The sequence below is a fragment of the Falco punctatus genome (genome assembly GCF_963210335.1).
Source record: "Falco punctatus genome assembly, chromosome: 1".
Lineage (NCBI taxonomy): Eukaryota > Metazoa > Chordata > Aves > Falconiformes > Falconidae > Falco > Falco punctatus.
In genome coordinates this window covers 71,256,867-71,281,051 of record NC_137580.1, presented here as the reverse complement: position 1 = coordinate 71,281,051, position 24,185 = coordinate 71,256,867, and the positions used below count along the sequence as shown (strand labels likewise).

General features: G+C 43.4%; 1 protein-coding gene and 1 long non-coding RNA gene across 2 annotated transcripts in view; both read left to right on the top strand.

The window, feature by feature from the left end:
- The first annotated feature begins 98 nt into the window (after positions 1-98).
- On the top strand, positions 99-10,342 carry LOC308055432. The gene is made up of 2 exons (XR_013924526.1): positions 99-8,627; positions 10,111-10,342. It is a non-coding gene; the product is annotated as an uncharacterized lncRNA (long non-coding RNA).
- A 391-nt stretch (positions 10,343-10,733) lies between these two features.
- The window catches only part of METAP1 (methionyl aminopeptidase 1), a 30,559-nt gene continuing 17,107 nt past the window's right edge, over positions 10,734-24,185 (top strand). Inside the window, exons 1-2 of the mRNA XM_080369160.1 lie at positions 10,734-10,969; positions 20,541-20,592. Coding sequence (XP_080225286.1) covers positions 10,856-10,969; positions 20,541-20,592 — 166 coding nt within the window. The 5' untranslated portion in view covers positions 10,734-10,855. The remainder of the gene's footprint in view (positions 10,970-20,540; positions 20,593-24,185) is intronic.

Genomic DNA, 24,185 nt, shown 5'->3' with positions numbered 1-24,185 from the left:
GGCTGCCGGGAGCTGTAGTCGCCGAGCGCCGGTGACGCCTCGAAGAGGAGGTGCTGCCTGCGCGGCGCCATCACGTGACCAGGAAAAGGCGGGCCGGACGGGGCGGGGCGCAGCGCGGTGCCGCACGGGGCACATGTGAGCGTGCGCCTGGAGCCCGCCGCCTCGTGTTGCCGTTGTTGGCCCGTCTTGCTCCGTGCGCTGGCCCGGGTCGGTCGGTTTGCCCGCAGCGGAGGCGGCTCTGGCTGCTCGCCGTGTCCCTGGGGGGAGCCGTAACGGCACCGCTGCCGCTCGCTGCGGGTGGGTCTCGTGATTTCAGCCACGCGCTTTGTTTCATCTCACTCGGATCTTGTGCCGGTTCCGCGTCTGACTGCGCGGGGCTGCCGAGCTAGTACACGGCCGGTGGCGGCGTCTCCCTGGGCACAAACGGGCGGCGGGACCCGAGGCTCCCCGAAGCCGAGACCCGGCGGGTGGCAGCGGCTGGGCACGGCCGGGCTCCCCGTGGGGGGTGCGGGACAGGCAGTGGGTGAAGCCGGGAGCTGGGAACGCCTTCCCTGCGCGGGGAAATGGGAGCGCACAGGGTATGGGGAAAAGGAGCGGCACTTCCCATCTCTTCCCCTCGCTTCCCCAGCCTTGCAGGAAGGCTGCTGTCAACAGAGGCTGAACCAGCCCATCTAGCACCTTTTCCTCGTTAAAGGATGCAGATGTGGAAACCCGCGCTACCCTCAGCCACCGTGTCCCACTTCCCAGGCCTGGCAGTAGAGCCGTCAGAGGTGTGTGGGAGAGGGGAAGGAAGAAGCACTCCCCAGCCAAGGAAGGATTACACAGGTTTGACATTAAGGGTGCTGAAGCTTTGAATGAGGAAACTGCCAAGCCCTGGACACCTGGTTCAATCACCTACATCAGGGGCTGGGTCGAAGTGTGTTGCAGATGCCTCTTGGCTCATGCCCCGGCTTCCCTCTTGTCCCACAGGGAGCCAGAAAAGGTACTGTTCACACAGGCCTCTTCCCGACACAGAAGCACAACCCAGCCGGGCACAGGCATACAGCACTACCACCCCAGTGCTTGCTTTGGTTGTTGGCAAATGAGGCACAGAAATTCTCAGCTGTCGGGCACATCTCATCTGGTGCACAACAGACTCCCCAAACAGATACTCGTTTGGAGTGTGAAGAATTGTACTTGGCTCTAAGGACACTTGTGTACAAGGTCCGCATGGGCACCACATCTCCTAGGGACAGCTCCAGACGCTGTCAGCTCCCTCCTCAGCACATGGGACACAGTATTCTTAAGCCCATCTGGTAGTTTCAGGCACTGTGAGGCTCACCTGGGCACGCTGTCTTCTAGCGAAATGTCCACCACTTGGTGGGCCATGGCCCATTGTGGGCTTTTTCTGCTGTCATGTCTGCACATGAACTGCCATGTGGATGTCTCTTCTTCGCTTGGTCAGGATGTGTCTGAAAGTAGAGGCAGGCTTACATTCAGCATTTGCGTGTCAGTACACAACTCTAGTTTACTAAAAAGCTGTGACTCTCGGAGAGCAATCATGCCTGTTCCTGTTGTTGGGAACGTAACATCTCAAAATACAGAATCCTGAAAGGTAGAGCCCTCTCAAAGAGAGGAAAAGACAGATTGCTTTTTTTTTAAAAAAGGGCTGCTATTTTAAAACCAAGAGGCCTTAACACTTAACATTGCTGATGTTTTTCTCCAGTTTTGGCGCTCTCGCTCTTTCCACCACCAGTTAGAATTCTATTTCTGACCATAGTAACTACAGGGTTTGCAGCAGCTACGTTTTCCCCAGACATTGGCCCCCAAATAAATGAATTATATGTTCTGAGAAATTTATTCCAGCCACAATGGAAGAAAACTATTGCTTTGCTGTGTGCAAATAGCAGGGTAAAGCACAAAATGAGACCTACCACAGCTGAAATTTTTGATGGTTCCACAGAAGACTGGAAGACACTAAAGGACATCTGAATTGCCACAGCACTCCTAATTTACAAAAAGGGTCTGAAGGTTAAATGGAGCTATTTTAAGAAATGGTATCTTTAAGCAGTGCAGCAGAGCTGATACTTTAGACTGCTATTCATAAGCAAAAATGACACCTGATCAGATGAACCGCAGAAATACAGCAGTACCAGAGGGATAACAGTAAGTTTGAGCTCTAAGTTGGTTCCATGAGAAAAGGCTGTAGCAGCGCTGAATTCCTGTGAGCCTCCAGAAAGAGGCATTTCATTTTCCTTTGAAATGTTCCTGTCACAGAAAGTCTGGTAGGGTATCTGCAAGCATCCGTTCTGCTTTACCTGCTAAAGAGTTTGCTAGCAAGCAGGATGTTTTCAGGCTGTGAGACCAGGTTCATTCCTGCATGTCCATGCAGTATCCCCTCTTCAGGGTGACCTAGAAATGGAGATGCAGCATGAGGAACAGAGGGTTTGTAATTATAGTGGTTAAAATGCTTTCAACTCCTAAAAATCTACTCTTTAAAACTCTCTTATTTGAAATCACTTTGCAGGGTCAGGACAGTATTGCTCATCTCATGACAGAAAGGAAGTAAGAAGTTATGTTCCTGAGAACAGAGGAAGTTAAAAGGAGGTAATGGAGGGATTGAGATGAACCTTATTCAGCACTAAGTTTTAAGGGAACCAGGAAGGTAAGGAAGCTGTTGGGAAGAGGTGAGAGAAACAGCTGTTTAGGGGAGAAAGAAACATGTCACTGGAGATAAATATTCCAAATGCTTCAGGCAGGTATGCATTCCCTTATCTGCCCGAAGCAGATGAGTTACTCCTTGGAAATGCAACACAGACCGTATAAGCCACTTTTTCTCCACACGTAGGTTGACTCTTCAGAGAACTCAGTACATTCATAAGGCAGAATCTCCCTCTACAAGTCATGCTGACTCTTCCAAGTAGGTCATATTTGTCCAGATGTCCACTAGTTGTATTGCCCACCATAGTTTCTACTGATTTGCAAGGGAAAGCAAGCAGACTTCCCTTTCTTCCATGGAACTTTTTAAAGACTGACATCCCATTTTCTATCCTGCAGACACCAGGTATTGGCACACTTTTAAAACTGTAGTTACACACATACCTGTTAGCAATTTCCATCTGGTCCAAGTGGTTTCTTACTGTTCATTTTTATCAATTTCATCCATTCTCTCTTCAAAATCCCTTCCACTTCCAGGATATCCACTGGTGAACACTGACTCAAATAGTTCATTAACTTCTCTGCAACAGCCTTGTTTTCTTTGAGAACTCCTGTTAATACCATGGTTATCAATTAGTCCAGCAGACTTCTGGAAGGCTTCCTGTTCCTAAGGAAGAAAAATTTATTATTAGCTTTGATTCCTTGCAAGGGGACCCAATCTAACAGTTTTCTTACTTTTAATCTACAGAGATATGTGTTTTGTTTCTATTTTATCCATTTCAGTATTACTTCATCTTTTTTTAAAGAAAGCTTCTTGTTTTGAATACCCTCCTTTAGCCTGTGGTTCACCTGTGCTGTCTCCCTTTTTCCCATTCTCAAGCCTTTCTTAATAATCCAAGTTCATACAGACATTAAGTTTCTAAAATGTGCGTCTTTAAAATAGCTTCCTTTCTGCCTCTAGGAATTTAATTCAGCTGCACTTTTAAAGTTACTTTTTTTAACAAACTCTCATATAGTTCCTCTTTTTGAAACTGAGTACAAATCTGCTGAATGTTTTGGCTGCTGCTGCTCCTGTAATGATACTGCATTAAAGTACGTTAAGGCAGTTGTCACAGAATGGCTTTTCAAATATGAGATTTCAAATCAGATCCTGAATGCTACTCAGGGTGAAGCCAAAAGCTGTCTTCTTGTGGGCTTTCTAACAAGCTGTTCCATGGAAAAGATGCCAAAAATGTCTAAAAAGTCAGTCTCTGCATTACACCTAGGTGTAACGTTTGCACAACCCATATGGAAGTAACGAAGTCTCCTGTTCCTGCTGTATTTTCTGCCCTTGCTGATGAACTTGATCCTCCTTAGCATTTCACTATTAGTAAACCAGACCCAATATTAGGTTGGTTAGTTATGGAACAAGTCAGTTATCATTTGTACTCCTCTAAAATCTCCCTCTTTAGGCTTGACATGTTAGCCTATACAGATATTATCTGATCTCTAATAACTTTGTTAACTGGATTTGATTTCAAGAACAGCTTTTCCAAAACCTGAATGGTTTTAAGGGGAGGTGAACTTCTTGTGACTCTGAAATCTGGCCAACACTGACTAAAATGTTGCCTGGCTCAGTTAACTCCTACGGGGGGCCTGTGGTACTGTGAGAATGTTACTGGAAGAATGTTTACAGAGATGCAAGCAAATCCACATCCACAGACAGACTATGCCAGCAGAAAAAGTACTGGGAAGGGCTTGTGCTACTCAGGCTAATGGCTTCATCTCAGGATTTCAGGATTTTTATAGGATTCCAGACAGGCCACGGTCTCCAAGCCAACAGGGTGGTGCAGGGCACGGTATTTGTTGTTTCTTTACTACTAGGAGATAGAATAAAGCAGCCTTCTACTGTATTTGGTTGTAGATTGCTGAATGGCCATTGTTTATAATGAAAATGTATTGGAACAGTTTTTTTTCTGCAATATTTTTTCTGCCATGGAATTCATGTTGGTGTTATGATTTGATTTCTGTTTAACAAAGGCAGAGGGTTCAATTAAGTAATGTTTTTATCTGCCACCTGATGTCTCTAAAGGAAAACACAACAGAAATATATTTAAGTTCTTAACCTTTTACAATACTGTTTTATAAAATAAATACTGTAAAAGTTTTCAAAATAAAATCATTGGGACATATCCCCACTGATAAAACAAAAATTAAGAAAGAAAATATTTCTCCCTATGTTGCATAATGTTAAGCCATGTTACGGTGGCAAAATAAGAACATAATCTATTTGTACATTCATGAAGTGCATCAATACATGCACAGCATTATTTTTTTGTCCAGTGATGTACTCTTCATTTGATCTGTTTTATAGAACTTGTTTCCTAGTGGTTCTTCACAGACTTTTTAATGCAAATGTAGGAATTAATAAGCCTTCCTATTTATTTGCCTAATATGCTGCTAGATGGATCAGATACTCCATTCTACTTGTTTGGCAACCACGCACATTCTTTGACTGCCTGTTTTAATCCTGCCTTTAAGTCTCTTAACATAAATATAGATAATCCATCCAGAATCCTCTTCCTCTCTGATCATTTTATCTTCAGCTTCTTCTGCATTTAACTTCGTATTTTTATTCTCAGCACACCAAGTGTACAGACCTACATTTTATAGCTTTGAATGTCATTTTACTGAGAAGAACTGTAAATGAGTGTTAACCACCAAATTATGCTGGACGTCATAGAGCATTTGGCTGTTTATTTTTTCTTGTGCAATATAGAGATAACAGCATAAAGTCCCCTATAAGACAGGTATGCTTACTAACAGTGTTGAATAAGATAGATGAAAATAATACAGAACATGGCCTACCTTATTACCATGCATATAGGAAGTAAGCATGTGTTATGATTTGGTACATGTTTTTCTTTGATTTTTTGAGTTACAGAGGCAGAAAGCCTCTAAAGATGACATCAGAAGTTACCCAACAATTTATAATAGCAATGAGAGGATTATGAGCTACTGTAGTTTTTTCTTTGAGTCACTGACATGCGGAAACAAGATCCTCAGAAGTGGTATGGCTGCCTTGCAAGTGATATATCTTTAAACCAAAAGTAAAATTAAGACAGAGGGCAAAGAGGTATCATAGATACATCCAGAAATTTCACATCTTTTGAAGTTATAGCAAAAAAACCCATAAGGGTCTGAAGTAAAGAGGAGTTGAATATCTCATCTTCAGTAATCGTCACACACTTTAGGGCTCTCAGTTTTCAGTGTGAATTCAAGTAGTTGTTAGGAACATCTGTTTCACTCTGCGAAGTGTGATATCAAAGTCAGGGGTGTGCGAGTACAAGCGCTAACTGATCTGCACACCTGTATCTCATTGATGGGAGTGGAAATGCAGCAGATCATTCACACCAGTGATGTAACAGTTTTGGAACCACTGTGTTTCATGTAATTAAAAATCTGATCATCTTTGTCTGATTTTGAAACCTGACAATAAGACCTTTAATGTCTCATAGTGTTGTCTGCGATATCTAAAGTGGAAACAAAATACTGTTAGTATTTTACTTTAAGCCTCCTTCTTTTATGGCCTTGATTTGATGACAAAAATTGGGTGAAATCCCTCTTGATATCAGTAACATTCCCATTGAATTCATCATGCCAGAACTTCACTCCATTACTTTCATTGTGTTTCCATAATAAAGAAAAAATATTTTTATCACCTCAAGACACATTCATGGATTCTTTCACATATTACAAGCAGTGGATTCTCTCTTGAAAGCTTACAACTTATTAAATAGGAACACTTTCTAAAAAATACTGTTTTGCTTAAAAAGATGCAGCTTGTTTCCCTTTGTTCTTGGCCCATGATAAACAACCAGTTTCACATGCATATGCTAGAAAATTTTAAGATTCTTGATACCAGAAGAGTGTTATTGAATCCAGAGAGAACCACTCCTAAATCATAGCAGAAATTTTGATCTACTTTATTAATACGTATGCTGCAAGCGGCAGTGCAGCTTGAACAAAAGCAAAACAAAGCAAAAGATTATGCATGATCTTCCTTTTCACCACAATACAGAAAGCATGCTTGGAGTCAGTTTTAAGTAAGGCTGCTCCACCCTGAACTGTGGCTGTAGTGGGCCTTTCAGTAGTTTGGTTTGTACCTCCACCAACAGAAGGAATAAGTGATGCAGGGACTTGAAACACATTGCAACTTCTTTTGACTTACAGAACATGACTGACTTTAAAATCCCATGTCATATTTTTTAAAGAGGAAAAATGGAGACACGTATTTTCTTTAAGGCAACTCTGTTCATTTACAAAGGATGTTTATAAAGTCTTTTTCTCTGTCCATAGTAAGATTAGTTTGCTTTGACCGCAGGTTTGTCTTTTCTTGTGGGTACTGTTTCCTACAAGGGCTCTCTTTCACTCTTATTTTTTATGATCATGCTACCTATTTTTCTGTGGCCGTCTTTGAGACGTTTGTCTTCGTGTGCATTTGTGATGGTTTTGCAATTTCTTTTTTATGTGCACACACAGACACATGCAACTTACATTAACTGTTGCATTTGGTACAAGAAACTCAGTAAGTGCCTGCACCATCTGGCCAAGCCATAATAGTGCACATTTCCTTGTGCTCTAGCTCCTGGGTGGTATTTTTGCATTATGTCAGCTATCACTAAACAAAGAAGCATTTAATTGTGTCTTCAATGAGCCTGAACAGAAGACAGCTACTATACCCAAGAGCTTCACTGGGAAAGTGCAATTGCCCAACCCCCACTAGTGCAATGTACAGAAGCCAAGTGAGGAGGGGGAACATGAGCTAAGGCACTCTCTTAATTAAGTAATGTTAAATTCAGTGGGCATTCTCTTCCTAACCAGCAGCTGTCTTAGCTGCCAGCTGCTCTAGCCTTTTTGCAACAGCTGCCTGACCCATAGCACATTGCTGACCTCTCCTTCTGCCCTTGTTTGCTAATCTCACGCGCTCCCAGCCTTGCATCACTTCAGAGGGAGGACAGCAGGAATACAGCACCAACATAAATCAAGGATCATGAATGGGTTGTAAAATTTCTGACTCATGCATCTCTGTGTGTGTTTGTCTGTGACACAGGGGGACAGGCAGCTGGAAAGTGACATGAAAAGCCTGACAGAAAAAAAAAGAGCTTTACTCAGGGAAGGTCACAGCAAAGGTTGATGAACTTCCCTGGTGAGAATGAGTGTGCCACCAGATAATGGGAAATGGCAGTGGATGGACCTCCAGGAGGCGTGAATTGGTTCACTTTTCAAATCAGAAAATCAAGGCCAAACTGGAAAACAAAAGCATTGAAATACCACAGAACTCACATAATTTTTACTATGCGGATGGTAATACAGGGCTGTTTAAAAGTAAACACAATCATAACAACAACAAAATCTTTAGTCAAATCTTTCAGAATTGGTTATTCTAGGTTGACCCAAAAATGCAGCCTGTGTCCTTTCCACACTGAGGAGGACAAGTAAGCAAGTTTGTTAATTCCTTAATTAGGGGACTCACTGTTCTTTAAATTACATATATTTTTAAATTGTTTAATTGATATATGAATCCATGGCTTCTCCGAGCAAGCAGGGAAACAGCATGTTTTTATTTTGCGCTTTAGAAAGGCAGCAAAGAAATGGAGTAACAGAAGGAACCTTGTCTGCTAGTTGGGAGTCCTCTTTTTTCCTAACCTGCATCACTGTCAACTACTACAAAATGAGCACATATACTGACATTGTTCCAGTAAGGACACTGAAAGACATAAATAGGAACAAATTGTAAAGTTATACCCAGACATGAAATTAAATGTGTATTCAATACTCATAAAGTTTAGTAAATTATCCTAAATTGTTAATGGTGATTATACTAAAATCTCATCAAGCAGCAGATGATGACATTTGAGCAGAAGACACTGGACTAGACCAAACACTATGCTTCAGGTTTTTCACACCATGACAGTGACACCAAGTACTTGTAAACCCTACTTAACCAGGTAAATGATGTCTACAACTCCTTAGGGTTCTTTAAATAGCACAAAGTGACAACTAACATGTACAAAGGTACCTGTCCTGCATTGCTTGGCAGCTTGATTTCTTGGATACTTGGAAAAGGAGCACTGATTTTTCATGGGCTGTACACCTACTAGCAACATCGATCACTTAAGAGTGAATCTGCCCGTTCAGTAAAATTTTACTTTAGGAAGGTTAAAACAAACCTTAAATAATGACTTGGATTTAGAATATGTAAAATCACAGTCTCTGAATGTGTCCTTTGAAGATATTTCATTATGCTGCTTGGCAATTAGTTGCCTGTCTTCAGAATCTGGACCTAGATGCTGTCACAGCACAAGCTGCATGAATCAATACAATACATAGCTATTTTCACTCATTCAAGAAAATAACGGTTGTAATCTTTGTATCTTACAAGCATCTTAGATATGTCTCCTAATTCACTCTCACAGTATTCTCTTTCTACAAACAATAGGCACATACAAGTATTATCTGTTCTAGAGAAATGAAGGTGAGAACTGTCAGAAAGACAGTGTCCATCAGCAATTAAATTTCAGTAATAGCATGGCATCAAATTCTTCAATTTGTTTGAGCATGCAAATGAAAGTATTTTGTCACACAACAAACTAGGATCAGATGCACTATTACCTGTTGCTTCGGTCCCATGATCAGCTGAGCTACTTAGCCACTCTTTACCAATTACACTGTCATAAGATAGCAAGTATTTTTATATGAATACACTCATTTTGATAAAAGAATGCTTTTCTGTTTTGGAGATAGTAATCGGAAATTTTCACTTGACCTTTAAACCTAGGAGATATATACTTTTGTTTTTTTTTTAAGATGGGACCAGAAGACTACCGTGAATATAAAACAGTTGCAGAAAATACTGAGGTTATAGTTTGGATTTGGAATCCCACTTTATGGGGATTTGAGGATCTTTATGCCAGAAAATGACAAGTCTATTTTGTGTAATAAGATCAGAATAAGGATTGATGTCGTTCGATTGAAGTAAATGACACTAAAGCAGGAAAAGAGGATCTGATCCTGCAAAGTTTTGACTGAAATCATAGGCTGTGCCTGCTAGCTAGTGGAAAACAATTGAGATTTAAACACAGAGCGAGATCCCAGCACTAATGGCTGGATCTAACAAATACATGCTCCGAAGCCTTTTGCAGCTATTCTCCTACTCGACAGGCGTCTCTCCACGGTCTTTGTAAAAGCAACTTCCTTGACACACAAACCAGTAAAAAGTGTTTTGTAGTCACATTAGGTTAGAGATTTTTTAATACATGTTGAAAATAGCTTTGACATCAATACTCAAGAGAACATAAGCCTGGTTCGCTTTGTAGGCACAGGTAGTATCTTCTTCAAGATCAACCCATGTAAATAGAAGAAATAAAATGTATGTATTAATCACAGTTATGTTTATGGCAGACCATTGGTATCTGATCTTTCTCTTTCCAGGAAGAAAATCAGCATCCTTCCTGTGGTAACGCCACCGCGACTCTGCAGCCTCTGCAGCCTGTTCTTCTAATTTCAGTTACTGCCTTACTGAATATTGAATTTACGAGGGGTCCACCACCCCCACCCCCAACCAAGTGCCAAAACCTGAGCAAAAGCATTCTGATAAACTACACAGGCGGCCCTACACACCAACACTCCACTCTGAAATAAAGATATGTCTTGAAAAAACTGACACACAGCCTCGCTGGTGAAATACAGGAGGGGACAACAGAGGCGCCCCCCCCCCGCGGGGGCCGCCTGCCGCCCCCCCCAGCCGCGTTTCAAAGCGAACACCGCTGCACCTCCGGCGCACCGCGGGCGCTCGGCAGGATCTCGCCGAGGAACAGCAACGCGAAGCAAAAAGCAGGTCTTGACACCTCCTGTACAAATCTGTTATTAACAGCGCGCCACGCGGCTCGGAGCCAGGAGGCGGGGGATTAGAAGCCTGGCTTCTCTCTCCCCGTACCTCTGCCACCTAGCCCCGGCCCCCCTCCCCGGCTCTCCTCCCCGGGAATTACCGCTCCTGAAGGGCACCTGCGCCTCCCGCCGCCGCTCCCCCGCCTCGCCCCGCGCCTGCACGGAGGGCGGGCGGAGCGGCGCGGCGCTCAGGGCCTCTCCCCTCCCCGCCCGCCTCAGCCGGCGGCACCTCCGGGCGGCGGCTCCTCCCCCGCCGCTCGCCGCGCCGCGCCTGTGGCAGCCCGGCAGCATGGCGGCGGTGGAGACCCGCGTCTGCGAGACGGCCGGCTGCAGCAGCGAGGCCAAGCTGCAGTGCCCGACCTGCCTCAAGCTGGGCATACAGGGCTCCTACTTCTGCTCTCAGGTGAGGCCCCCGCGCTGCCGGCGGCTCGTCTGGGCTGGGCTGCGCTCCCCTTCCCTCCTCTCCCCTCCCCTCCCCGCTCGCCTGCCCGGCGGCCGCCCCGGGAATCCGCCCGTCCCCACGCTGCGGGCCGGGTTTTCCTCTGGCGGGCGGCTCGCCGCGCTGCCGGGCTCCGTGGAGCGCTCTCCTTTCGCGGGGAGGAAATACGGGAGCGGTGGGGAAGACGGTAATGAGATTTCCAGTCAGCAAATGGGGCCGGCGTGCGAGCGCGGGGCCGGGCTCCGGGCGTGCGGCGAGGCGGAGGAGCCGGCTCCTCTCGCCTGCCCCCGCCCGCCCGGGCCCGGCCCTCGGCGTCCGGGCTCTTCGGCGAGCCCGCGGGGTCTCCCTGGGCTCTGGGGAGGGGGCGCCGCCGCTTGGCCCCGCAGAAAGTTCCTCCGCACGGGGCGGAGGGGTGGTGGAGCCTGGGGGTGCTGGGCACGGGTGGGGCGGGAGCCCTCTGCGCTTCCTGGCGGGGGGGGGGGAAGCGGGACCCGGCTTGTAGAGAGCAGTTGTGGCGTTCGTGAGGGGGTGCACGTTTTTTTCTCTGCGTGAAAGTGTGGAGGGTGTCCCGTGGCCGTCCCGTGTCTCCACCCCCCAAAAAAAAATATAAAAAAATAAGGGCTTAGTGGGACAAAATGAGACGTGCTCATCAAATCCTAGCGTGTGCATTTCTGTGTCTGCATCGGCTCTGGCTCTGGAATTGCTTGGCTTTGATAAACACCGGGAGACTTGTTGCTCTGAAAACAGATTTTCTGTTTCCTTTAAATACGAGCTTTTGGGGAAATGATTTGGTGCTTTTCCTTTTTTTTTTTTTTTTTTTTTTTTTTTTTTTTTTTTTTTTTTTTTAAAATGCCCTTGGATATCTCACTTTGAGAGTACCAAGCAGAGAGATTCAGGTCAGGCCAGTTGTACAACTGTCAACTGTCAACTCCTGTTAAACATATTCTGTAGGCCTCTGCTCTCTTTACTTGCTGCCACAGTGGTAATATAGTTTCGTCCTTAACTTAAATAGAAAGGACTGTCTGACGGCTGTTGAATGGGGGGGGTTTGTTCATTTTTTTAGTAACTTTAAAATGCACAGTGAAATACATGACCTAGTCCTTCTGAACTTTTTGTACATGTCATTTCAATCGACATCACTGAGGAAGTCTGTGTTTAATTCAAAGAGTAACCACAAACTTCATTGTCAGAATTATAATTCGGGGTAAAATAATTTAAGTTTTGTAGGTGAACTTAGCAAAATTATTCAGTCACATCAAGCAGATTAATTTACTAATTGGAGAATTGTTTTTTCTGAGTCAGGCTGTAAACTGGTAGTTATGGTTTGCATAGGACTAGGGGAAGGCTGCCCACGTGTGTGTAACACACCCACTGCACGGCTTCTGGTACTTTCCCCTGAGATCTGTGGTGCCGAATGCTGGGAGTTGATGCTAAATTGGATGTACTGCAACTCAAAATTGTTCTGACAATTCTGTGTCTCTTTTTCCCATGTGGTGCTTATAGCTGGTTTGTAGGATTTGCTCTGCATTTCACTACCCGTTTTGACATGTCTGATGTAAAACTCACGGTAAATTAATCTTCAGTGTATACAAATATTAGTTGATGATGACAAAGCCATTTGTTAACAGACCAAACAAGTCTATGTGAGGAGTTCTAGTAACATCTTCACTCCCCTCTGTCCCCTCCCCATCTCAGCTAACTTCATGTAGGATGCCGAGATTCTTGTTATCTATATGTTAGATTTAATTCTTTTGAAATACCTGCTACTGTTGTAAGGTAAAAGGGGAATTACCCAACCTATTTATTAGGTTAACAGGCTGCTGGATAACTGGCTACATGCCTGTAAAACTGTGCTGCCTAGAAAATAAAACACTGAACTGGGAATTCCAGTTGTACTCCTGAGTGATCTTGGGTGTTTTGTTCCTCCTCACTGTCCTTGCTGTCCTGATCAGTAAAGTAGGTAAGCAAAATGATTCCCCATATGAAAAGTGCTTTGAGGGTTTTGGGGTTACATGTTACAGAAGAGAGAAGGAAATTGATGGCAGCCTGTTTTCAAGATGCACAAAAAAATGTCATGCGCTGAGAGAAGAGTCCCTGTGTTCAGCCTGCAGTAAGGACTTTCAGACCCCCTTAGTACCTTCTGTGGGGTCCAGCATGGGGCTGCCCTGAGCTTCCAGCTCTGCCCATCATCTGCTGTGTGCAGCGGGGGAGACTCACAGTAGTGCTCCACGGGTGTCTTGCAAGCCAAGGTCGGGAGGGTAGGTGAGGTGCCGCTGACAACCTGGCTGGCTGTTCAGATAAAGCATATGACAGGCAAAGGAGTCTTAAAAGCCAGTATGTTTTCTCTGAACTTCCAGCAAGTTTCAGCTGACAATACCGGATTGGTTGGCATTCGTGAAGCTTTTCTGAAGTTATCTTTGGTAGTTTTTTTTTCCATTGTGGTATTACACATGTAAATAACTGTTAAGTAAGCTAGTGAGTGTACCTAGGATGTTATTCCACCTTACAGCACAGCCTGCATTATAGCTGGCATGGTCTTGTTCCCTCCCTCTAATGACGCACATTTCTACCCCTTCCATTAAGCTGGCCCTGATTTCTTGGTGAGCCACTTTGTAGTTTGTAGGGTTTTCTTTTAATGGAGGAAAAGCAGTTGCATTACCTTTTTTAGCTGGTTTAGCTCCCCGAAGCTGTGCACTACAAGATCATAGAACACCAGTGCTTCAGGAGCATGCTGCTGTTGTGGCCCAGTTTTGGCATAGCCGTAAAGTCAGTCTGGCCTTACTGAATGCAGTGGTGTTAGCTATGGGTGTGCAGGTGCTTACTCTGGGCTGAGGGCAGGATGTGAGGTGACAAGTTACCTGGCATTGCTTCGAGGGGTAAGTGCATCTGTATGGGCATGGATGCTAGGTGGATTAGTATGCTTGGAAACTTACAATGACTTGTTCATACAGCCGAAACTCCAATCAGCACCAAACCCAAATTTGTCTGTTTTTCTCCAGTGCCAAGAATAAACAATAGGAATTTGTGAACTATTGTAGAAAGGTAGTATGAAGCAATGTGTTTGGATTATAAATAGTAGCGTATAGTTTGCTAAGAGAACATAATGCAGGAGGTACAAGACTGAGAATCTCAGTGTAGTGAGGCAAGTGATTAAGCATAGTTTTTTTGTCACTGCACATACAGAATTAAAGTGAACTTTGCAAGTAGATTTTATGAAGACAGTGATTTCCCCAGTGTCATTTGTGTTTTCCCTTTCCTCTTCCCCAGTACATTCTTTCACTGTCTTGCTTTCGCTTTTTTATAGAGACTCACTACAGTGTTCCATGTGTTTTATTATCTTAGATTGAATGACTGTATCTCACTGTGTCTTCTGAATGTGGAAGTAACACAGATGCTAAGCATCTCAAGTGTGTTGTTCCTCTTACTAAGATGAATGTGCTGTTGTGAAATCTGCATTTATAGATACACATCACTTGTGTGAGAATTATATGTAGTATACATAAACAGTTTGTTTAAAAATCACAATTCACGTTTCTTCTATGAGCCTTCTACAAGCTGCTGAATGATAAACAGAGGGAAATTGGTAATTGTTCTTGAGATCTCCAGTTACCACATTCATATGAACTTTCTAATTGTAAATTGGTATCTTATTAATAATTTTGTGTTGCTTTCATGAAAACTTCCTCTCATACTATTTATATCTCTGTAAGTGTCTCAGATGAAACAGAGTAGTCTCAATTTTTCTGTGGTGTGGACTGGATGTTGGTGTGGGGGCATTGCTGCAGCCAAATTCAGAAATACTTATTTCTAGCCAGACACAGGAAACATTCTCTTAGTGTAAAGCCAGAGGCCTGTGCAGCATTTTTTTTTCCTTCAAGAGGTGGAGGCCACAGATTGTTAGCAGAATAGTAGTCCTAAATTATTCAAGGAGAATGGTTGTCCTTCCCTGCTTTGTGTGCCCATGTGTTGTCAGTCCCAAAGAGGCCCAGGTGTACCAAGTAATCTGGTTATAGAGTCAAAAGTGAGGACCATGACATGGTGAAGTCTGCTGCACGTGAGCAGTGGTTGGACTTATGTTTTAGGTGTTTGAAGGGAAGCGATTTCTCTGTAGGGTACAGCAGGCAGCAGCAATCTCTTTCACAGTACTGGATACCTACTGGCAGGGCTCTTTCCATCTGAGGTGGGGTATGACTTCTGAAATACTAGTGACAAGAAAGAAATGCTGCTCTGGCTTCCCAGTGGGTTTGTACGCTGATTTACTCCTTTCTGGGAGGCACAGTTTCACTGATACACAGACCTGGGCCCTTGACAGCTTTGAATGCTCAAGGTCACAGCAATTTGTGAAAAATCATGGTCCTGAAGAGTGATGGTATCCTGTCCCCTGCATTGCTATTTCCTTTCACCTTCAGTATGTTGGAGGTGGGGAGCAGGAATCGATGGACCTGGATGAAACTATTTTTTGTCCTCTCCTATGTCAGACCATAAGACGTAAGTGCCGTGTTTCATTCTTGGTTCAGTGTTCTTTGGTGTGCCTAAAATAGGCTAAAACCTGCTGCTTGGATCCAACTGCAACACGTATGGGTTTTATGGTCCTCTGCAGATACAGTCTTCTAGAAGATCTTTTGACAGATTTCCTTTGCCAGGAAACTGACATTTTTAATTGCCTGTAAATGACCATAAATACCTGTGTCTGTGGCAAATGCCTGATTACTGTTGAGGCACAAATATGGAGCCCTGAGAAGTTTCTGAAATTAAAACTTCAGACTCGTACAGGCAGGCTTTCTGAGCTAGTTTTCAATATACAAAAAGGATGGTCCAGTTTTAATTTCTCTGTTCCATTGTTCCTTCATTACTCTCAAAAATCACTTGTATAACTCTGTAAATCTGAAAAGTTGCAAAATGCAGTTGATTTCTCAAAGGAAGGGTTCTGTCATGTGGGATCCAGGAGTCTCTGGGTGAGATCAGGCTTTAGATGAAGGAGAAAGCCAAAGCTGCTAATATCAAGGTGCTGCATGTAAGTTCTTCCCTTGGATTTGAATCTGAAAGCATGTATTCAGCTCTTCTGAAAAAACTCACTAGTAGTGTATGCTGCTTAGGTTAGTTTGGGAATTTTGCACTGAGCTTTTTCAGGCCAGAGGCTGTCTCTGTGGGCTTGTACTGCACCTAAACGAATAGGGTTCAGCATGCTAAAAGGAGGCAACTTCTATTCTAACATCAAATGTATTAACAATTGCATTCCTCAACATACTTGCATTTATGGATAAAATGTGCAGTTAATCTATATTGTATTAAATATATAGATCACTGGTAACTTGATATTTTTCTTAAGCTAAATGGCATACTTAAGCTTTTTGTCTTCTGTTTTGCATACCTTCAAGGTGGTTTGGTTAAAAATGAGTTCTCATTAAGCAAAACTACATGATTTCAAATTAAGCCCAAGACAATTTTACATTCCAAAGGACATTGTAACATTCTGTTTAAAAAAACCTGCTCAGAATATTTTAAAATGCAGCATACTGCTTGGCACTGTTTTCTAGATGTTTGCTTATTACAATTCAGGGTATAATGACCTGCAAAGAGACAGCCAGTCTGTCCCCACAGTCTAGATTCTAGCTGCCTTTCTTTTTGTTTTGTTGGGGTTTTTTTCCCTGTAGAATAGAGCCAGCACAGTGGATGGATAGGGGTAATTTTGTTGAAGTTGGACATGAGTTGGAGTTCTCAGTAACTGTACAGTGGGGTAGTTTTTGCATACCTGCTGATGGGTGTATTTACAGCATCAAATGCCAGGTTGTATAAAGCAGAAGTACTTGAAGGTGAAGGGAGCCTGAAGAAGAGTGTCAGCCTTAAGGCTGGAAATTGCTGACAGTGTTGGCAGAGCTAGCTTTAAATGAACTGCTGCCTTGCAGAGGCAGTTCAGAAACACAGTGTGCCTTCAATTCTGTGTTGTGGTGCCTGCATAGTAGCTTCCTGTACTTGGGTAGCTTATTTTAAGCTAGTTTGGTTATGTCTGTGCTATACAGAGTTTTGCAGTGTAGTTATATCCTAATCTTGGTTGATTTAGCACCCTTTTCTCCTCTGGAATTTGCAGTTGGCTGTGTTTTTCTACCTCTTAATCAGGTTGCGTGGATACATGAACCAAAGAATAAGAAGCTCCCCATTATTACTATAAAAATGACAATAAACATAGGGAAAAAAATCCTTGCTGAGTAGCTCAATAACTGTTTTAAAGGGTTTTGTTCTGTTCTTTCAACAGCTGATTAAAAAAACCCCACCTAATATATTTGGTAATGATCATTGTGTTCATAGCAAAAATGCACCCTACTGTAAAAGAAATTCTGCTGTGCTCCATGATTCTGTCAATATTTCAACCAGTAAATAGATGCTGGGCTGAGTCCTTAAGGTAAAAATGATTTACAGAAATAACATGGCTTCCACAAGGTGATCCAAGAGGAATTGTTCTAGATCGTAATGCTGATTGTGCCTTTGGTTACCTTCTGGTAAATGCACAGGTTCTGGTGAACACTGGGTCGAGCTTGTCTCTGAACAGAGAATCGGTGGGATTGGCTGAAGAATGACTTGAAGCCAGAAATTGTTGTTAAAGGTTTAAATGTGTTGACAGCCTCTGTGTAAAACTAGCAATTGCATTATAATGTTTTCAAATATAGCCATGTGAGGTCATGTGTTTCTATTAATTGTAACACAAAAAAATCTTTAATTTCTTTTTGTTAGTATTAAAAATTACCATGGATTTTTTGTTCCTGGCGTTTGTTTATTTAATCATTGAAAATTTTCTATCCTGATCTGTATATGGCATAGGAACATGGAAGAATCATTAGAGACAGGAATGATAATAGGAAGATTGAAGTAAATGTCTCAGCAGAAGGCTGAGAGGAGAAGGCTTAGTGGAAAGCAGAATTTTCTCCAGAAAGTGGCTCAGATGGAGAGAAAGGGTAGCTTTCTTCACGCGGCTTGTCAGGAAGTCTGCTGTATAGAAGGTGAGAGTGTTTGCAATATGCAGTGGTTCACTGGTAGCGCTTTGTCACCAGAGCTGTGATTCTCCAACCTGTGAGATGACAGCTGCCATATTTTTATCTGGAATTACCAAGACAGAGCTCTGCAGGCATGTGCAATGTAGTGGTTGTGCAGTAAGTTGTTGAATATAAATAGTTTGTGTGTACCCGATAAGTCCGGTGCTTACAGGAAGCATATGACTGATCCTACACAAAATACATGGATTGTAGGTGGATGTGCAGCATATCATTTGAGTGCCTTCCAAAAGTGTCAGACCAAGACATATTAATTGATTGTACACTGCATGTGTAATAGCCTGTGCTTACAAAAATGCTTTGGACTTGCTGTGTGTAGTTGCAGTTGATTGATGTGCATATGTCTGGGATGTCCTGGTGTACAGAGGCTTGTTTGGAGCTATGCTGTAGTAGTTCTGACAGAGCTGCTGTTCCTCTGGAAGTAGAGGGCAAAGTACAATCTGGGAAGCATGTTTGGGAAAACTCAGACATATGGCAGCCTTATGCAGGATCCTTTTAGGTTGCTTACAGCCGCAGGAAATAAAAAGCCAAAATGGAGCCTGTCGGGTCATGCCAGCGGTGTGCTGTTTGCCTGGTGCTGTCTGGTTATGGGGCTGGCAAAGGAAAGACTGTTGGAGTTGGGGAAAGGAATGGCATTGCAGAATACACCCCAGAATTTCATGGGGAAGGAGAGAACGAACCACAACCAGTAAGTGCCACAGCTGATGTATGTCTTCACTCCCCAAATGCTCCTTTGTATCCCAAAAAGTGCATTCTAGATTTGCAGACTTGGTAGCTGCTCTAAGTCCTTAGTCGTGTAATCCTTCTTGTTCTCCTTCAGAACAGAGGCTTGTTGTTTAAAAGGGGATTAAAACCATACCGGTGCTTCAAGTGTCCTTGAAATAGATTTTTTTAGCTTTTTAAATTTTTTCTTAAAATAGGCCCCAGTTAAAACTGCTCCTTTTCTCCCAGCTCTCCGACAGAACACAGATAATAGTGCAGTGCAAAAGTCTGTGTATGCAGTGGGTTATACAAATGTGACAGTAAAGCCTTGTGCTGTTTGTTCAAAAAGACTTTTTCTCTGGTGATCGAAATTGTTGCTTTCAAAGCTTCTTGTTGGGCAGACCATTATGTAGCACCATGGCCTGTCAAGTGCCAGTCCACAGAACATGGTGGCTTCAAGTCTGTGGTGCAGAAGAAACCAAACAACTGGTTTTTCTAATGAGGGAAATGGCACACAACAGAGTCCCTTTGAACACAGGCATACTTGTGCGCTACTTTACTGTGGCTTTGTGGATACAATTTGATAACTACTGGTTGCAAGACTAGTGAGAAAATGGGGAAAAGATGGCTCTACAGGAGTAGACAACTAAGAATGCTCAATAGCAACTATGAAGCAGGTAGAATGTTAATATGCTAGGCTTAGTTTACAGATCTGTTATCTTGGACTGGTTGTGTGTTGTATATATTAGGTTGAACTGGTGAACTGGTTGTTGGCTCTGGATGGTAGTTTACAATGATGATTCAGCATTAGTATTGTCTTCCTTATAAAGGAAAACAGTCTGCTTCCTGCCTCTTTCTTAAGAAATTCAGCTGTTATTGTAAATGATTGGGATTAGTTGTTTCCTAATGGTTTTGAGTGTATGTGATCATTGAATTAGACTTTGTTACAAAACCAAGTAATTCCTAATTAACACCTTACAGGACCACCTTTAATGCTGCCTTCTAACCTTTTCTACTTAGATCTCTCCTTTTTTCATGTCTTTCCTTCATCTTAGTCTGTCATTATTCATCTCCAGCTGCCAGCCATTTCCATCTGCCCCTTTGCTGATTCATTGTTCATCACATGAACTGCTCTGTTTGTGCTTGGGAAGAAGAAAAACAAACTACTTCTTCACAGTCACTCTTTTCTTGAATTCCATTTCAACTGTGTCTATTTTTTTCATTTCCTATTTCCATTCAGTAGCTCTCACTTCCCCCCTTTAATCTATTTCATTTGTTCCCCTGTGATCATTCTGATTGGCCTCTGTTGCTGTCATATGCTGAGGAAGGAGGCAGAAAGGATGCAGTTAGCAGGAGGAGATGGTTTCTTGTAGGAGCCTAGGAGCCAAGGGAGGACCATCCTACACACTGCAATGCTGTAATATCTGGTATGGAGATAGAATGCTGTGCTTCAGCCAACCCAGAGCAACCATGGCATTTAGTTAATCATTAAAATGATAAGGGGACAATATTTAGTAGATAGGATTAGATCAGCATGTTTCACTGTGATAGGTGCACCTGTTTGGCTATGCTTTCTGTCTATTCTAGCTCATAAGCTGTTGGACGTAGTATTTTCTATTGTTAAGACTAGCAGTTACAGTAGCCTTTACAGCATGTTGCTATAAGGATTAATGAAATCAGTCTTCTAGTTTTCTTTCAAAATACAGTTGCTTCTTTATTTTGTGAGGATGGCATGTCTGTCCAGGATAATGCTACTTAAAACACATATATTTTGTTTGCAATTCTAGGAATGCTTTAAGGGAAGCTGGGCCACTCACAAATTATTACACAAGAAAGCAAGTAAGTAAATTTTTTAAAATCCATTTTAATATTGTTTTGAATTTGTTTTGTCCTCTGCAGCTGGCTCTAGATGGCCCTGCTTGAGCAGGGGGTTGGGCCAGATGACCTTCAGAGGTCTCTTCCAGCCTCAAGTATCCTGTGATTCTGTGTTTAAGAATAGTATTGATTTTTCCAAGATACCTGGCACTGGATTCTGCATATCTGAAATTTTGTCCAGTTCCTAGTGATCTAAAGTTCTATGTAAAATTTCAGAGGCTTTTGTACAGAAATCTGTTTCTGTTGTGTGAAGTATTCCTTGAGCTACATTGCAAGGTGTATGAAAGAGACAGAGGGATGCTGAAATAAATGACAAGAATAATAAACCTTATTATAAGGCATTGCAAGGCTTGTTCCATCATAACATTTTGATGTCTAATGTAGTAAAAGGCAGGAAAGTGGGAAAGGTTCTTTCAAAGTCTTTGTGATTAGACACACTTGCTGGAATGCAGGCAAGCCAGTCAGAGTGCAGATATTCTGTACGTTTGGGGTGCACCCCTTTGGGAAAAAAATAAAATACTTTTGTGCACTGACAGAGCCATTGATAGGGGGATGTATCATAGATAGGATTTTCTTGAGTTCAGTTGAAGGTAATAAGTGTCTGTATGCCTTAATTACAGCTGGTAGCTCTGGCACAGAAATACTAGCAGACTGATAGATTCTTCCTTGTCTGAGTGGTAAAAATAATCCATAGAGTTTGAAACCAACCAAACAAAAAGAGAGAGCAGACCCCAGTTCTGCCCCCTTGCCGCCTCCCCCCTGCTCCCATCCCGCTGCCCATCTTCATCAAGCCCTGCTTAGGGAGGTGGGATTCAAAAGTAAGTGACATGGCAGAAATTTAAATCCTCAAATAATTCATCTCCTCCTTTTCTAAAACCCAGTAAAACTCCTTTTTCCATAATAAATGCTGCATGGTGAATAGGTTGGAGTAGCACAGATAATTACAATTTTTTTTCCTTCTTTCTGCCTTCCCAGTGTAGAGTTCACACTTGCATTCTGTGTCCTATTTGTACCTGCATGGATGTGAAACTGTCTTTGTAAGTAGTTCTAGTAATACTCTGGTGTGGTCTTCTAATACTGCTGTTTATCTGACAGCAAATTTTTTTATGATTCCACTAAATCCATAATCTTGTTGGCTTCCTGGATAATTGCTCAGCTCATAGTGAGCTGGCTTGGTTTTGATAGCCCTCAAGACATCAGTGCAGCAAATGACTGAAGCATCTCAAGGGAATCCGAAATGTTCCTTATTTTAAACCTTGGATTTTTTAAATTATTAATTCTCAGTGGTTCATCTAAACTGAATGTCATGTGAGCAGATGGCTGAGATGTCAGCTACAGAGATTCTGAGGAACACGTTAGGGCTTGCAATGGCAGACCTTTTGCCATCTCTTCATTCTTGTGAGATATAAAAAGAGAAAGCAAGTTATCAGATTATGAGTTAAAGATTGATGCTGTCCTGGTATTTCTTAACCCTTACCTCCTCTTTCAGAGTAAATATTTTTCCTTTTGGTGATGCTCATGGTCTACTTGCTGCAATCCTTTATGTAAACACCTTAAATCTGCCCTATTAAAACCATGTTATTTGTGAATGAAGTCAGTCACTGGACCACATCAGACATGAATTTCACAGGTTTGAGAGACCTGGGTTGGGACCATCTTGTAAGGTGTACACACTGCCTGTCCTGAAATGCAGAACTGGAAGCATCTGCACTCTCTCCGTTAGATCTGGTGGGGTGTCAGGCTCCATATATTGCAATGAACAGATGGATACCCTCCTTCCCAGCCCAGGTAATTTCTGTCACTGAATTCTAAGAGAAATCACAGAAAAGGAGCATTCACCTACAATGCAGGACTGTTAATTGAAGGGATAATGAATGTTTCTGTAGAAATATGAAATCCTGTGACTGGGGTGTTGGAATAGAAGGATATAGGCTCTTTAGGAAGGATAAGGCAGGGGAGGTAAGGAGAAGGTATCGCTCTCTGTGTCTGTGACCAGCTGGATTGCATGGACCTTCGCCTAGGGATGTATGAGGAGCTGACCAAGAGCTTATGGGTCATGATTAAAGGGAGAGCAGGGACAGGTGACATAATAGTGGGTGTTTGCTATAGGCCATCCGACCAAGAAGACTGAGCAGATGAGGCTGTCAGTAAACAGATAGGAGCGGCCTCACGTTCACAAGCCCTGCACCCCTCTTGGGGGACTTCAGCTCCCCCAATATCTGTTGGAGAGACAACACAGCAGGGCATAAGCAATCTAGGGGGTTCCTGGAATGCATTGATAAAAACTTCCCTCTACAAGTGCTAGAGGAGCCAATGAGGAGAGGTGCTACGCTGGACCATGTTCTCACCACCAAGGAGGGGCTGGTGGGGAATGTGAAGCTCAAGGTCAGCCTTGGCTGCAGTGACCATGAAATGGTGAAGTTCAAGATCCTTAGCGCAGTGAGGAGAGCGCACAGCAAGCTTGCTATGCTGGAGTGCAGGAGAGCGGACTTCAGCCTCTTCAGGGATCTGCTTGGTAGAGTAGTGTGGGATAAAGCCCTGGAGAGAAGAGGGGCCTGAGAAAGCTGGTTGATATTCAAGGATCACCTCCTCCAAGCTCAGGAGCAGTGTGTCCCAACAAAGAGGAAGTCAGGCAGAAGTGCCAGCAGGCTTGTATGGATGAACATGGAGCTCCTGGAGAAACTCAAACACAAAAAGGGATTCTACAGAAGGTAGAAGCAGTAATAGGTAGCCTGGAGGGAGTACAGAGAAATTGTCCAAGCAGCCAGGGATCAGATGAGGAAAGTTAAAGCCCTGGTAGAATGAAATCTGGCCAGGGATGTCAAGGGCAACAAGGAAAGCTTCTATAAGGTACATCAGTGATAAAAGGAAGACTAGGGAAAATGAGGGCCCTCTCTGGAAGGAAGCAGGAGACCTGGTTGCCTGGGACATGGGGAAGGCTGAGGTACTCAATGACTTTATTGCCTTGGTTTTAACTGGCAAGTGCTCCAGCCACACCACCCCCATAGCAGAAGGCAAAGGCAGGGACTGGGAGAATGAAAGACCAACCACTGTAGGAGAAGGTCAGGTTGAAGACCATCTAAAGAAGCTGAAAGTGCACAAGTCTATGGGACCCGATGAGATGCATCCACAGGTCCAGAGGGAACTGGCGGGTGAAGTTGCTAAGCCCCAATCCATTGTATTTGGCAAGTTGTGGCAGTCAGGTGAAGTTCCCACTGACTGGAAAAGGGGAAATGTACCCCCCACTTTTTAAAAAGGGAAAAAGGAAGACCCAGGCAACTACAGGCGAGTCAGTATCACCTCAGTGCCTGGCAAGATCTTGGGGCAGATCCTGGAAACCATGGTAACGCACATGGAAAATAAGGAGGTGGTTGGTGACAGCTGGCAAATTGGCTAGGGGCAAATTGTGCCTGACAAATCCAGTGGACTTCTACAATGGGGTTCCAGTGCTGGTGGATGAGGGAAGAGCAACTGACATCATCTGCCTGGACTTGTGCAAAGCTTTTGACACTGTCCCGCATGACATCCTTGTCTCTAAACTGGAGAGATGTTAATCT